This window comes from Apus apus, chromosome Z, assembly GCF_020740795.1.
Source record: "Apus apus isolate bApuApu2 chromosome Z, bApuApu2.pri.cur, whole genome shotgun sequence".
Classification (NCBI taxonomy): domain Eukaryota; kingdom Metazoa; phylum Chordata; class Aves; order Apodiformes; family Apodidae; genus Apus; species Apus apus.
The window spans coordinates 43,406,523-43,420,250 of record NC_067312.1 but is presented as its reverse complement, the minus strand read 5'-3'; the positions used below and the strand labels follow the sequence as shown (position 1 = coordinate 43,420,250).

Genomic DNA, 13,728 nt, shown 5'->3' with positions numbered 1-13,728 from the left:
AAGATAACTGTCCTTTCTGTACATCCATCTATCTTGATCTGGATGCCACACCATACAATGATTTTTCTCACAGTACTAATCAATATTTCCTACCTTCATGCAGGCCAACTTTGTCCCAACAGCACTGGACTCAGGAACACACTTTAAAAGTACTTAAAAGTACAAAACACATGTCTGTACTTTCTATCTTACTTATGTATGCTTTGAAATGTTGTTTTATCCAGCTGTTTGCTATGTACTTTTTCACACCACAGCTGTAACATCCTATTTTTAATAAAGTATTTATGGTACAAGTGTATCCCTTCACTCTCCTAATGTTTCATCTAAAATATAACAAAACAATTAAGGCTGAAATCCTTAATTAAATTAAGGTGAAGGAGGACTGGATTTCACTCTGGACTTTTTAACAGAATCATTTCCTTCCTTCATGATTGTCCAGCCACACTGAAGGCAGGCCTCAAGCCAGGCAGAAGACAGGACATTTACAGACCTCCACTCAAAAATTACTTATTTTAGAATGGTAATTTTGGTCCTCCTCATCATTCCTCTTCCTTTCCCCTCCTCTTCAATTCAAACAATAAAGGTTCTTTTCTTCACAAAGACTTTGGATAGATATGATCTTAAGAACAGGAAAATATCTGCATAACAATAGACTAGAACAGACAATTTTTTGCTCCCATTAAGCCAGGATGTTAGTTAATTCCTTTATTCTCATTGAGTTTGGCCAAACAGCACTAATTTTAAAAGCCATAAAAAATGAACTATGTAGTTACTTATATAAAAACAAAGCCATACCAGTATTTATACTTACAGGTTGAGGCTGTTCAGCAATACAGCAGTTGAAACACAACCAAAACTCACTCATTGTTTACAATCTGAGGTGGGAATGCAGATGAAAAGCAGGACTCAACCTCTGTATCCAGGTAGGAAGTTCTTTAAATAGGTTATTTAAAATGGTTCCAATGTGAAAATCTTTTCTCTCTTGAGTTCTTCTCCAAAGACAAGCCAGTTCCAGGACAAACAACTTGAAGGCAATAAGTTATTTTAGATTCTTCCTTCAGAAGGTTGGTCCCAGCACCACAGAAATGTTATGTATACTCCTTTGGTCTCTAGTGTTACATGAACCTGAAAATAGAAGTACATTACATCAAAAAGAAAGAATACAAAGCATCTTGAGCTCCCAGCCAGCCACCCACACCAGTGATTTCTTTGTAATATCTTAAACCACAGACTGAAGAGACACAAGCAAGGAAGTCATATGCTTATTTCTACAGTGACCACGAAAACTTGAATATACCAGAAATTCATATAAAGTTTATATTGCAGCTATGGTGAGATGAACTGGTACCAAGAACTGGTGTCCAGTCTCTGATCTGATTATGACTTTCAAATGTAACTTTAAAAAGTGACAATTGCCCATATATCCCTTTTAACTTCTTAGGGAATTGTGACTTATTGCCACTTCATAATTCTCAGTGGAAAAGTTACCCAGTCCATTTAAAGCAGAAGCTTAAACAGCATTTAACCTGAATCCCATTGCACAGCTATCAAGCAAAGAGATGCTTTTCTAAATGTTGAGTAAGCAAATAAATTCATATATATGAAAAACTTGCAAAACCTCAGCATTGTCCACATCCTGTGTGACGAGCTCTCCTGCTTCCTTCTGTAGAGGACCCATTTTCCCTGTTCTGCCTCTTTTCATTGATGTACGTGTAGAAACCTTGCTGACAGTGCCCTCTGCTCCCTCATTCAGGTAATTTATGAATATATTGAATATACTGAATATTACTATTCCCAGTACCGACCCCTGAGGGACTCCACTAGATACAGGCCTCCAACTAGAATCGGCCCCATTGACCACAACTCTCTGACTTCTTTCCTTCAACCAGTTCACAGTCTACCTCACTACCTGATCATCCAGACCACAGTTCCTCAGTTTAGTTATGAGGATGCTGTGGGAGATGGTCTCAAATGCTTCACTGAAATCAAGATATGTCAGAGTGTCAGCAGACAGTGAACTTCTTCATTTTGTAACAAAGTACTTTTTCCTGGTGCCCTAGAGATGGCTACTGAACTACTAACAGTACATTTTGTTGTTGGGATACCTTTTGCATTCTAACCTTAGCTTCTGTTCAAATATCCCAGTTTCCCTACCATTTGAATCTGCTTGTGCCTTTTACTTTAAAGAATTAAGACCCCAGCGTTATATGCAATTGTTCTGGTTTGAGCCAGGATGTAGACACTTTTCTTTCTATTGATTTTTTTTTTCTTCTTTCTCTTTTAGGTACTAGCAAGTCTTCCAGCTAGTGAACTGATAATGGTGGAACGGTTATAGATACTGCTGAGACACCAAGGACACTTTGCTCTGCTTGTTGAATTTACTGTAAAAATCAAGTCCATATTAAGATGAGCTGAATTTTTAAAAAGTTATTGTAAAACCAGCCATTTCATAGCCAACAACCCCACAGGATGCAACCACGAGGGACAGATATCACAAAGGAGCACCAAGATAGTTCTGGGACTGCATCAATGCTCCTTCTCCTCAGCAGTGTTCTCAATCCATTCTCGGCCCAGCCTGTGTTTGTGCTTGGGATTGCCCCCACCCATCTGCAGGACCTTGCACTTGGCCTTGTTGAACTTCATGCACTTTGCACAAGCCCACTCGTGTGTTCCCACAGCTGCTTCCCTCTGGGCACAGGCTGCGGGAAGCTGCTGCCAACCAGGACATGTCCCTGGGTGCCTCTGAGGTGTGAAAGTGGAGAGGGAAAAAGGACTCTGGGCATCTTCCATCCCTGGAGCCACCTTCAGTCCATGGGGCGTTGCCTAGGAAGAGGCAACATCACAACAGCCCCCCCTGTGACAACAGCCCCTGCCCTCACAGAGCCCTGCACTTGCAGGTCACCTTAGCACCTGTGTCCCCCCTGCTCAGATCACTTGCTGTGGTGAGGAGGAGGAGGAAGGCTGCAGGCTGTCCATCTCTCCCACTCAGTCTCGTTTCCCCCAGCCAGAAAGGCTCCCGTCCTCCACAGGACTGGGTCTGTGTTTCTGCTCAGGGAAGCAGTTGGTGCATTCACTCTGCCTCGTCCAGCTGCTGCGCTGCTTCTTGGACTCGCTCGAGTTCGGCATTGCCGGCAGCACCAGGTCACCTCTGTGGCCACGGACATGGGGCAGAGCAACAGGAAGATGAAAGCGTTTGGGAAGAGCATCTCCAAAGTAGAGGCTGTGGCCGGTCCCCTGGGGGCTCCCCTGCCTGACCCCCTCCTGCAGGCTCTGCGCTGCCCATGCCTGCCCTTCCACCATGGGCTGCCTTAGGCCCAAGCTCCCGGCGGCATGTGGGGCTTCCCGCAGGAAAGGGATGGAGTTCTGGGAAGGAAGAGCTGAGGCCAAAACGCTGCTCTGCTTGCTCGGGCTCCTCCCCACGTTGCCCTCCTCAGCAGGTGGTGCTGGGTCCCGGGGGCCCCGGGCTCTGCCAGCCACAGGCTCAGCACCCCTGGGCCTCCGCCCCCCCACCCTCCATCCCTGCCTTCCCCACCCCTGAGCTCCAGCCAGGCCCTCCCCTGGGGCTCACTCTTGCCACCCTCCTCTCCCAGGGCAAGGCCGTGTTCCCGCGTCTCCAGAGGGACAGCAGGAGGATGGCGGCAGCGCGCGCCTCCTTTGAAGAGAGCTCTGAGAGCATCCTGGAGGCGTCTGCCTGGGTGAGCTGCTGCCAGCGCTGCCGGGAGGGAGCTGGGCCCCCAGCCCCTGCCGGCCCCTCTCTCTCTTGCCCGGCCACCCCAGCCCCGGCCCCGCGGCCACGGCTGTCACCCAGCAGGAAGGAAGGGAGTCCCAAGGGCCTCGCTGGGTGCCGGGCAGGCCCAGGGCTCCCTGCCCCTGTCGGTCTCTCTGGAGCTGGCAGCTGGGCCAGGGGCCCGTGGAGGAGGGAGGTCTGGGGGCAGAGCCCGGCACTGTGCCCCAGGAGATGGGTTCCACAGCCTGCACGGGGCTGCTGCTCCCGAAAGGCAGGTGCAGCCCCTTGGGCTGGGAAGCAGCTCAGGCCCGGCAGGGCTGGGGCAGGGAAGGCCACGGCGAGGGAAAACAAAGCCTTGCTGGCCTGGCCCGGGGAGCCACTCGGGGGGCTGCTGGTGTCCTGGCTCAGCTGCTGAGACTCTGCAGGCCCAGAGGCCACCACAGCACTCAGGGGGCTGGGGAGGGGCTGGGGGCTGTGGCCTCGGCACCTGGGGGGGTCTCCACACCCTTGACCTGTGGCCTCTCGAGGGGTACACTTGAGTTGGGTCCAGTGAGGTGGTGGGTGGGTTGGGGACAGGGGCTGGGGAGACGGCGGGTGGCCCTGGGGTCTGTCCTCACTGCTGCACGGCAGCCTGTAACCCTGCTCCCCTTTGCCTCCCCTGCCCAGGGCTCTGGGGGCCAGGCAACACCCCCCATGCCTGCCGTGTCACTCGTGGACGCCCAGTGGCTGGCCGCCTGGGGGACCACCATCCCAGCGATGGAGACAGTGTCCCACGGCACCCAGACGATCATCACACTGATGAATCCAAGGCGTCGTGGCATAACGACAAGCATCCCTGCTCTCCACGCTGTGTCCCGTGGCACCCAGACCACCATCCCGGGGATGAAGACACGGTCCCATGGTGTGAAGACCACCATCCCAGGGATGCAGACAGTGTCCCGTGGCACCCAGACCACCATCCCGGGGATGAAGACAGTGTCCCGTGACACCCAGGCCGCCATCCCAGGGATGCAGACAGGGTCCCCTGGCGTGAAGACCACCATCTCCGGGGTGCAGACAGTGTCCTGTGGCACCGAGGCCATCATCCCAGGGGTCCAGACAGTGTCCCGTGGCACCCAGGCCACCATCCCAGGGATGCAAACAGGGTCCCCTGGTGTGATGACCACTGCCCCATGTACACAGCCAGGGTCCTCTTCCCTGCAGGGCCTGCCCAGCCAGCAGCACTGCCAGGAGAAGGTGAGCTGGCAGCAGTCCCCAGGGGGGCTGCTGGATGCTGTGGGCCTTAGGTGGGCAGGGGGCAGACAAAGGGCCCCCGTGCTGGGACAAGGTGGGGGGCCATGCCCTCACTGTGTCACTGCTGTTGTTCCCAGACCAGCTGTCCAGAGGACATCCTTGGAAAGCTGGGGGTGGCTGGAGTGGAAAGGAATGTCAGCGACCAGATCAACCAGCAACTGGGGTAAAGGATGGGAGAGGGTTTTCTACCCTGTGTGGCTTTCAGGGAGGCTGGGATGGCTGGGGGAAGCCTGCTCTGGGGGCAAGAGACACACCCCCTGAGAAGCCCCACAGAGCCTAAGTCTGCCCATGCCTCCCTCTGGCTGCTCAGGTCCATGCTGTCAGAGCTCAAGCTGAGAGAGGTGCAGAGCAGGGTGAAGCTCGAGCAGTTGTTCCGAATGATGGAGCAGCTGAAGGAGCAGGTGAGGCCGGCGGGGAAGAGCGCTCGCAACACCCTGTGCCTCAGCAGGGTGGTCCTGGCTGTTGTCCAGGCCAAGTCCCCTGGCTGGATGGGGCCATCGAGCCTCCAGAGCACCAAGGCAAGTTGGCCACATCCATCCTATCTTTGAGCCAATTCCTTTTCCCCTTCCTGCAGATGGACAAGCTGCAGGCGAGAGTAGACAGCACAGGCCAGGCGCAGGACAAGGTGCAGGCAATGGTGGAAGGCATGGGGCAGGAGAAGAACAAGCTGCAGGCGACAGTGGATGGTGTGGGGCAGGAGCAGGACAAGCTGTGTGTGGCGGTGGAAGGCGTGAGGCAGGAGAAGGAGAAGCTGCAGGCAAGGGTGGATGGCATGGGGCAGGAGCAGGGCAAGCTGCGTGTGGCAGTGGAAGGTGTGAGGCAGGAGAAGGCCAAGCTGCAGGCGACGGTGGGAGATGTGGAGAAGGAGCAGGCCAAGATGCGGGCAACAGTGAAACGTTTGTGTAAGCAGCAGGACAAGGTGCAGGAGATGGTGGAAGGCGTGGGGAAGAAGCAGAACGACCTGCAGGCAACAGTGGAAGGCCTGAGGCAGGAGCACAACAAGCAGTGTGCGACTGTGAAATCTGTGGAGAAGGAGCTGCACAGGCTGCTGGTGATGAAATACATGGAGGAGGATGAGGAGGAGGATGAGGAGGAAAAGGAGGAGGAGGAAGAGGAGGAGGAGAAGAAGGAGGAGGAGCTGGCAGAGGAGCAGGCACTGTGCCCTTCCCCCAACACAGACACCAGCCCGCAGCCGGAGGACGCCCTGCAGAGGTACAACAGCCCGCAGGAGCTGGTGGAAGCCTCATCGCCGCAGCAGGCAGTGGACAAGGGAGCGAGGAAGAAGCTGCAAAGGAAGGGAAAGGTACGAAAGCACCAGCGTGGGGGACTTGGGGGGCGGCTGCCAGGACCCCCTGGCTGGTTGCGCTTGCTGCCCCCAGGTTGGCCTGTCCAAGTCAGCACCAGCCAAGCGGGTCCTGGGCAGAGTGACAAACAGCCCTTGTCCCTTGGGTGCCCGGTGGCAGAGCTGGCCGGGGGGAGGGAGGCTTTCCAGCCCAGCCGCCGTCCCTTGCCAGGCCCCTCTGCAGCCCCCCGGGTCCCTTTGGCGGGTGGCCCCGACCTCCTGGGGGCAATGGGGCAAGCGGGGCCACAGAGCCGTGTCAGCCTCTGCCCCGACACAAGCTGGCCCGGCCCTCCTGCCTCCATCCCTTCCCCAACGCTCTCCTGCCTTTCCCCATTGCTAGAGAGGCAAGAGAGCCAGCCTGGCTGGCGCAGTGGGTCAGAGCCACTTGGAGGCCACGAGGGAAGAGCTCATGGATGAGTGGCAGTGCTGGATGCTTGACCAGGAGCAGGATCAGATGGAGCACGTGTACTGGGACGTGAGTGGTTGCTTGTCCCCACCACCCAAAAGTGGCCCCTGTGGGGCCTGGCAGCCGAAGGCAGCGTCCCTGCCACGGTCTCCCCTCCTGGCTGCTCCCCCCATGCATCCAGGGGACTAAGATGTCCCATCCCAGGGCAGCTGGGTGAGGGTGTTTGTCAATCCCCAGCTGGACTACCTGGAGCAGGAGCCTTCCTGTGAGCAGCTGGAGGAGCTCGGGAGGAGCTCAGAGACAGAGGCTGATGCTGCTGCTGGGACGAAGGAGTGAGTAGGATGGGGGCAGAGGGACCTGCCATGGCCACAGGTCCCCGGGACCATGGGGACAGAGAGGATCCATCTGGGCTGGGTGGGTGGGGGTCTCCTGCAGCAGTCAAGAGGGCAGCCAGGAGGGATGCAGCCCAGCAGGGAGCACCTCCCGGGCCTCGCCCTGGCGCAGGGTGATGCATGGGGTGCTGTGGTGCTGGGCACTGAGCACCCCCGTGCCCCATCCCACAGGGAGCAGGCGGAGCTGTCTGGAAAGCTGAGGGTGCCGCAGGACTGCAGGGGCCTGGACACCATCACCCGCCCATCGCAGAATCTCAGAGACCTCAAGCCCCTTCCTCCCATCGGCGGGGGACCACTCCAGCCCCTTCCTCCCATCGGCGGGGGACCACTCCAGCCCCCCAGTGAGGTAGGGATGAGGGAGGGAGAGGAGACGAGCGGGGCTGAAGGGAGACACTGCGCGTCTGCAGGGCTCCCTGCCTCAGTTTCCCCAGGGAGAGCTGGGGATGGGAGGGTTAGTTGGAAAGGTGGGATTGGGCCCCGGCCTTCAGCCAGCCTGCGTTCTCCTTCCCAGCAGGGCAAGCTGGAGCTGGTGGGCCAGGATGGCCGCCTGGACAAGGGCCGAAGGGACAGGCGGCCGCCTTCGCTCGCGGCCAAACCGGCTCGACTCCTGCCGCTGCGGAAACAGCAGCGGTGAAGGGCTCGGCCCCATCCTCCCTGCCCTGCCAGGGACATCCTCCTGGCCAAGAGAAAGGGCAGGGACCGGCAATAAACAACTTCCACCTGTTCTTTCTTGGTGGCGGCTTACGTTTCTTTGCTTGGATTGGTTTTGCTTTTTTTCAAGTGAGATTCCTATGAAAACACAATCCAAAACAACAACCCCAAAACCAACCAGCTCCCCCGTCCCCAGGGAAAGGCCATGAAGGGCGGTCACAGGGATGGCGGAGCACCACCTTGCTACATCACAGCCCCCCGTTCTGCTTCCCCCTGGCCCTGGAGGGGTGCAGGGAGAGGGAGGGCAGGGGCAGGGCGAGGGTCCAGGGGCATCCGCGCAAGAAGCCAGGCTGAACTTGGGAAGCCAGAGGAGAGGCAGCTTTGCTGCGGGTGCTCAGGACCACAGCCCGCATCATCCTCAGCCTTCGCTTCAAACTTCACCCAGAGTAGAAGCCAAAAGCAGCTGGCTAAGCTGAAACCCAAAGATGCTCACATCTCCAAATCCCTAACTGCTTCAGGAAAACTGCACTGGCAGTTTCCATCCGCTGCTTTGGCAGGGTGCCAGGGACACGACGAAAGAATGCGCTGTTACATCCCATCAAGATTCACAGAACACACGGTGGTAACCTATCTGAACCCGAATTTCATAAGGCCCCAACTGCACTTAGCTCTAAAAGTCAGGAGGATTCTTTACATTATCCATTTTTGAAGTGCCTTCCTTGACATACCCCCTTTTTGGTTGCATCCTGCTTTCTCTTTTGACTGCCATTGGGCCTAGATTCTTCCTCCTTTTTGTCAGGTGACATCGCTTCACTACAAAGAATATTAGGACAGGAGTTCTTCCTCAGAGGGCTATTCCAAAACTAAGCAGGTTGCCTAGTAACTTCATAGGAAAACTCAACTGGGCAAGGCCCCGAGGAACTTCATGCAGCTGCTGCTGCTCTAAGCTGTGCCTGGAGACCTCCCGAGATCCTCTCCCGCCCACATGATGCTGTGAGCCTCTGCCCTTTCTTCTCACTGAAGGAAGGCCAGAGTTGGGCCTCCTGACCTGCCTGACCATGGCTGCCCTTCTTGTCCCGCCCCGCCTGATGGGAGCTGTAGGCCCGCAGGGCGGAGGGCGCGCCCGCCAGGAAGGGTCGCACCCGCAGCGACCTGGCCCCCTCAGCCTCCTCGGAGCCTCGGCCCCAGCAGTCATGTCAGTCCCTCAGCCCCTTCTCAGCCCTCCTCAGCTGAAAAAAATGCTTTGCTAGTTGTTCCTATCGCTAACATCACAAAGAGCAAAGCAATTTTATTCAACAGAACAACTTGAGGGAAAGAAAAAAACTATTTAAAAAAACCCACACAACCCCAAAAAAATCCTTCTACACTACCTTTCCTTTGTCAGATACCTAAAATAAGATCTTAGAAAAGTGCTAATGTGATGTATTTTCAATACTTAAAAGATTTTTTTTCTGACTCAAAGATGATCATCTGAATGCCATATATGTGTCAAGAAGCCTCGGTAAAACACGGGAATTATCAACCAAACGTGCAACACTTCACAGCCAGTTGTCTGCTTTGTCATAAGATCAAGCATAATATACGATTCTGTTAGCAAGGGTTGCTGCATTTGTCTCTGTAAATTGGCCAGATTGAAGGGAGGCTGAAAAACAGGGTTTGACAACACCGCCATCACTCTTTGATTTCACTCTCTACACGGTTCTATGGTGCTCTAAGGGGCAGAACACTACACAGCTCAGAGGTGAATGGTGAAACTCCTATTTGATTTTCCCAATTAAAAATCTGAATACAACTTATTTTAGCGTGTACAATTCACACTGCAAAATCACACTAGACTGTTATGTGACAACTCTGTCACATTTTAAGGCTTTTATACCTTATGTATGACTTTAATTGCCTTTATAGAAATGTTAAGTAATACCAAGAAATTAAGAAACTAAAAAGGATATATTGTTTAACATTTAAAGAGAAAAGCAATAAGATAATTTAAACTACTCTGAAATTTATTCTACAGTAGTTAATCTAACTCAAAACCAAAAAACTACTGCTTATTGTTACATACCAATCATAAAGGCGGCAAGTACAAAATTTGCTTTAACTGAAAGTGGGGATGGAACACATCCTCTTAAAGCATCAGCATTTCTCTTATTAAGGCAGTATTAACTTTTCTCTATGAAAGAAGCAAGGAAATAAACAGAGTACAAAAAGAGGAAGGGTCAAAACAGAAATCTCAATCTCCCCTCCAAGCTCTTCACATTTACTGGCAAAAAGGGGGCTAATAGTGAGCATTTACCTGAACTGGTCCAAACAGGAAAATGCTGTGTGCTGTGGAAGGTCAGTTAGAATAAAGCTACATAGTAATTATATAGTTTAAGAACAGTTCACTGTTTTAAAAAAAAAAAACAAACAACCACCAATTAAGTTCCTGTAAATGTGAACCCTCTATATTGTTTGACTACATACTTATTCCTGTGGCTTCAAACAGGAAGTGCAGTAACAAAACTCTTTGACAACTACTTGAAGCAAATAAAACCAACAGGAAGAGAAAGAAAATGTCTGCAGGTGTTAACGCCTCCATTTAACTAGATTTTGTCTGAAGCTCAGAGTGCTACTTAAGGAGCAGGGTGGGGAAATGGACCATGCACAATGTCATGACTAAGTATGTCATGACATGACATGAAGTATTATGACATAGAATCATAGAATGGTTAAGGTTGAAAAGGACCTTAAAGATAATCAGGTTCCAACCTCCCTGCTATGAGCAGGGACACCTCACTAGACCAGGCTGCACAAAGTCTCATCCAACCTGGCCCTGAACACCTCCAGGGAGGACACATGTTGTGGTTTGGGCCCAATACAACAACTAAGGAACAGCCACATGGCCACTCACTCAACTCCCCACACATAGACACAGACTGGGCTGAGAAGGACAAAGCTCATGGGTTGAGACAAAGGACAAGGAGGGTTCTTAACCGATTAAGGTCCCGGGCAAAATAGACTCAACTTAGGGAAAAAAATAGTAATTTAATTTCACACTAATCAAACACACCCAGGACACAGACAACACAAAGAGAAGGGCTTGCTTATGTTACCCCACCCCTCCCTTCTTCCTGGGCCCAAATCACTTTGCTCCTGGTTTCTCTCCCTCCTTACTCCCAGCGGCACAGGGGGACGGGATGGGGTTTAGTCAGTTCACAGGCTGATGGTTCCTGCTGCTCCTTCCTCCTCAGGAAGAAGGATTCCTTACAGTCCTCTCCTCCTTCCCACAGGGTCCCTGCCATGGGAGAGAGTCCGCCACAAACCTCTCCTTCATGAGTCCTTCCCACGAGGTCCAGAGCAAGCTGCTCCAGTGTGGGCTTCCCACAGAGTCATGGGCTGCTTCGGGAACAGTCACCTCCCCTGGCATTGGGGTCTTCCAAAGCTGCACAATCCGAGTCCACAGGCAGCAAAATCCTAGTTCATCCCTCCCTGCACCTTCAGGGAATGTTCCACCACATTCCTCCATGAGTGCAGGGGGAAAGCCTGCCATCTCGCCATGGGTTGCAGGGAAACTTCTGATAGGGCACCTTCTTTGCCTACTTCCTCCCCAACCACCAGCACCACTCTCCTTCCCCAGCACAGCTCCTCTCCCTGAAATGCCTCTCTGCTCAGGTGTTGTATCAGTTCTTTTTTATGTTAATGGCAGAGGTGCATCTATTGTCCCTCTAATGACTCCTTGGCTGGTTTTGGAGCAGGGGGAAGCTTCTCAGCTTCTTACCAGAGACACCCTGGGGCCCTTCCCCCACTACCAAAAACCCACCAAACCAGAACAGGGCATCCACAACCTCCCTGCGCAACCCATTCCAGTCCCATACTACCCTCATGGTGAAGAATTTATTCCTGATGTCTAACCTAAATCTACCCTCTTTCAGTTGAAAACCATTACCCGTTGTCCCATCGCTACCCTCTCTGATGAAAGCCCCTCCCCAGCTTTCCTGTAGCCCCGTCAGGCACTGCAAGGCTGCTATCAGGTCTCCCCAGAGCCTTCTCGTCTCTAGGCTAAACAGCCCCAAGACTTTCAGCCTGTCTTCATTGCAGAGGTGCTCCAGGCCTTTGATCATCTTGGGGGCCCTTCTCTGGACCCTTTTGTTAGAAATGAATGGTAGTGTTGATTTTGCATTCTAGTGTTAGAAATGTAGTGTTTGGTTTGGTTCACATATATATATTCTAGTGTTAGGAACATATAGTATATTTTAGTGTTAGGAATATAATTGTTTGTTTGAGAGATATCTACACATTCCAGTGACACCTGGAGTGGTTTATGGGCCAAGAAACTGAGGGACTTAATTGGGCTCCATCTGGGGGATCTGAACATGGAGAAGGATTTATGGCCCAAGATAAGGCCGAACAAAGCTACTTCTATGTTGCTCCTCAGGGCAGGATGACACCAGTAGATTGTTAATTGGGAAGACAGCCAAGGGGGCAAGAAAGGTCAAAATTTTACCTTAAAAGGTAAAAAGTAAACTGCTAGAATGGAATGTGTAAACAGGGGCGGGAAACTTATAGGATAATTTGAAGCGTCGGATAGGCTGTAAACCCTGGAGTACTCAGCCAGTGGGGAAACAGGGGAGGGAATTTTGCGTCGGGAATAGGGAATATAAACCGTTATTCACCTTGCTATAGGTGTGCCTACTTGCTTAGGTCACCCATTCTTGCAAGAATGTAAATAAACTGTGCTTCGCTGAAGGATCTGTGTGGGCCTGCTCATTGGCGCAACAAACGTTTCTCACAAATTTGGGGGCTCGTCCGGGATCAAAGTCATCATCCAGGGAGTCATCGTCTCCGAAGAACGGAAAGGTGCACCCCGTTGATTTCAGCGGTTCCGTGGATCGGCGGCGCTGGCTCCAAGGAGACTGACCAAGACCCGAGACCAGTTATAAACAGATCCCACGAACCACAGAGGGGGAAATAAAGGATAAAAGGAAAGTGGGCGCCTTGATATCGACCAGGCAGACTCTGTGCATGGACCAAGGTGAGAAAATTGACTGTTAAGTATTGCCTTGGTGGTCGGGGCCGGGGTGAGAAAACTGACTGTTAAGTATCACCCTGGTGGTTTGAGACTCTTGTGTGTGTGTGTGAGTGAGACGTACATTAGTACGAAGCGAGTGCGGAGTCCAACTTCGCGGTTCTGTTCTTCCGCGAGGAAAACAGCCGGAGAAGGACGAAGCGAGAGCAAAAGAGTGCAAGGAGAGTCTCGGGAATGAAATAAAAGCGCTAGGCCTAGGGAGGATAAGGGAATATCCTCGGGAGCAATTCCTCCATACAGTCCTTTAGGGAGGATGCTGCAGTACTGGGAAGTACTGGGAAGACATGTCAGGTATTAAAGGGAAGAATAAGAAAACAATGATAAACTATTGTGTGTTTATCTGAACATGGGAGCCCATACAGGGGCGGCATGTATTTTGGCCGAAGTATGGGTCAGATAATAGCTGGCTGTGCCAGGATTTGCTTTTCTGTGTGAATGCAAAAATTCCTTTTTCTTTGGAGGAGTGTGAGTATGCTCTGTGCTGGATAACAGAGCATCCCCAGGACCGTCCTGTTAACTCTCCCCCACCTCCTCACAATCCTAAGCCCCAGGAGAGTGTTGTAAATCATTCCTCTACTTCACACACTCCTGTGAATTCCTCTCCCCCTTTACAGCACCCTGAGCACTGTGACAGCACTTACAAGGAAGGTGCAAGTGCTGCGAGTGCTTCTTCTTTGACAAATTTTCCAAAATTGAGAAGAGAATTGGAACAATGTAAGAGAGATTTGGAGAGTTTTCTCATACAAGGGGGCAACCACTGACGGGCAGGCTCAGTGGAAGTTATGTTTCGCCTCCGGGAAGTAGCTCTTGGTCCCGGACAGGTGAGATATGTCAGTGCCCCGCTGACAAGCA

The 13,728-nt window shown here is 52.3% G+C and overlaps 1 protein-coding gene across 5 annotated transcripts in view; it reads right to left on the bottom strand.

The window, feature by feature from the left end:
* Positions 1–13,728, bottom strand: part of CDC42SE2 (CDC42 small effector 2) — an 87,683-nt gene that overhangs the window by 26,991 nt on the left and 46,964 nt on the right. For all 5 annotated transcript variants that reach the window (XM_051642329.1, XM_051642330.1, XM_051642331.1 and 2 more), the window contains one exon: positions 812–1,125. In XM_051642329.1, coding sequence (XP_051498289.1) covers positions 812–865 — 54 coding nt within the window. In that variant the 5' untranslated portion in view covers positions 866–1,125. The remainder of the gene's footprint in view (positions 1–811; positions 1,126–13,728) is intronic.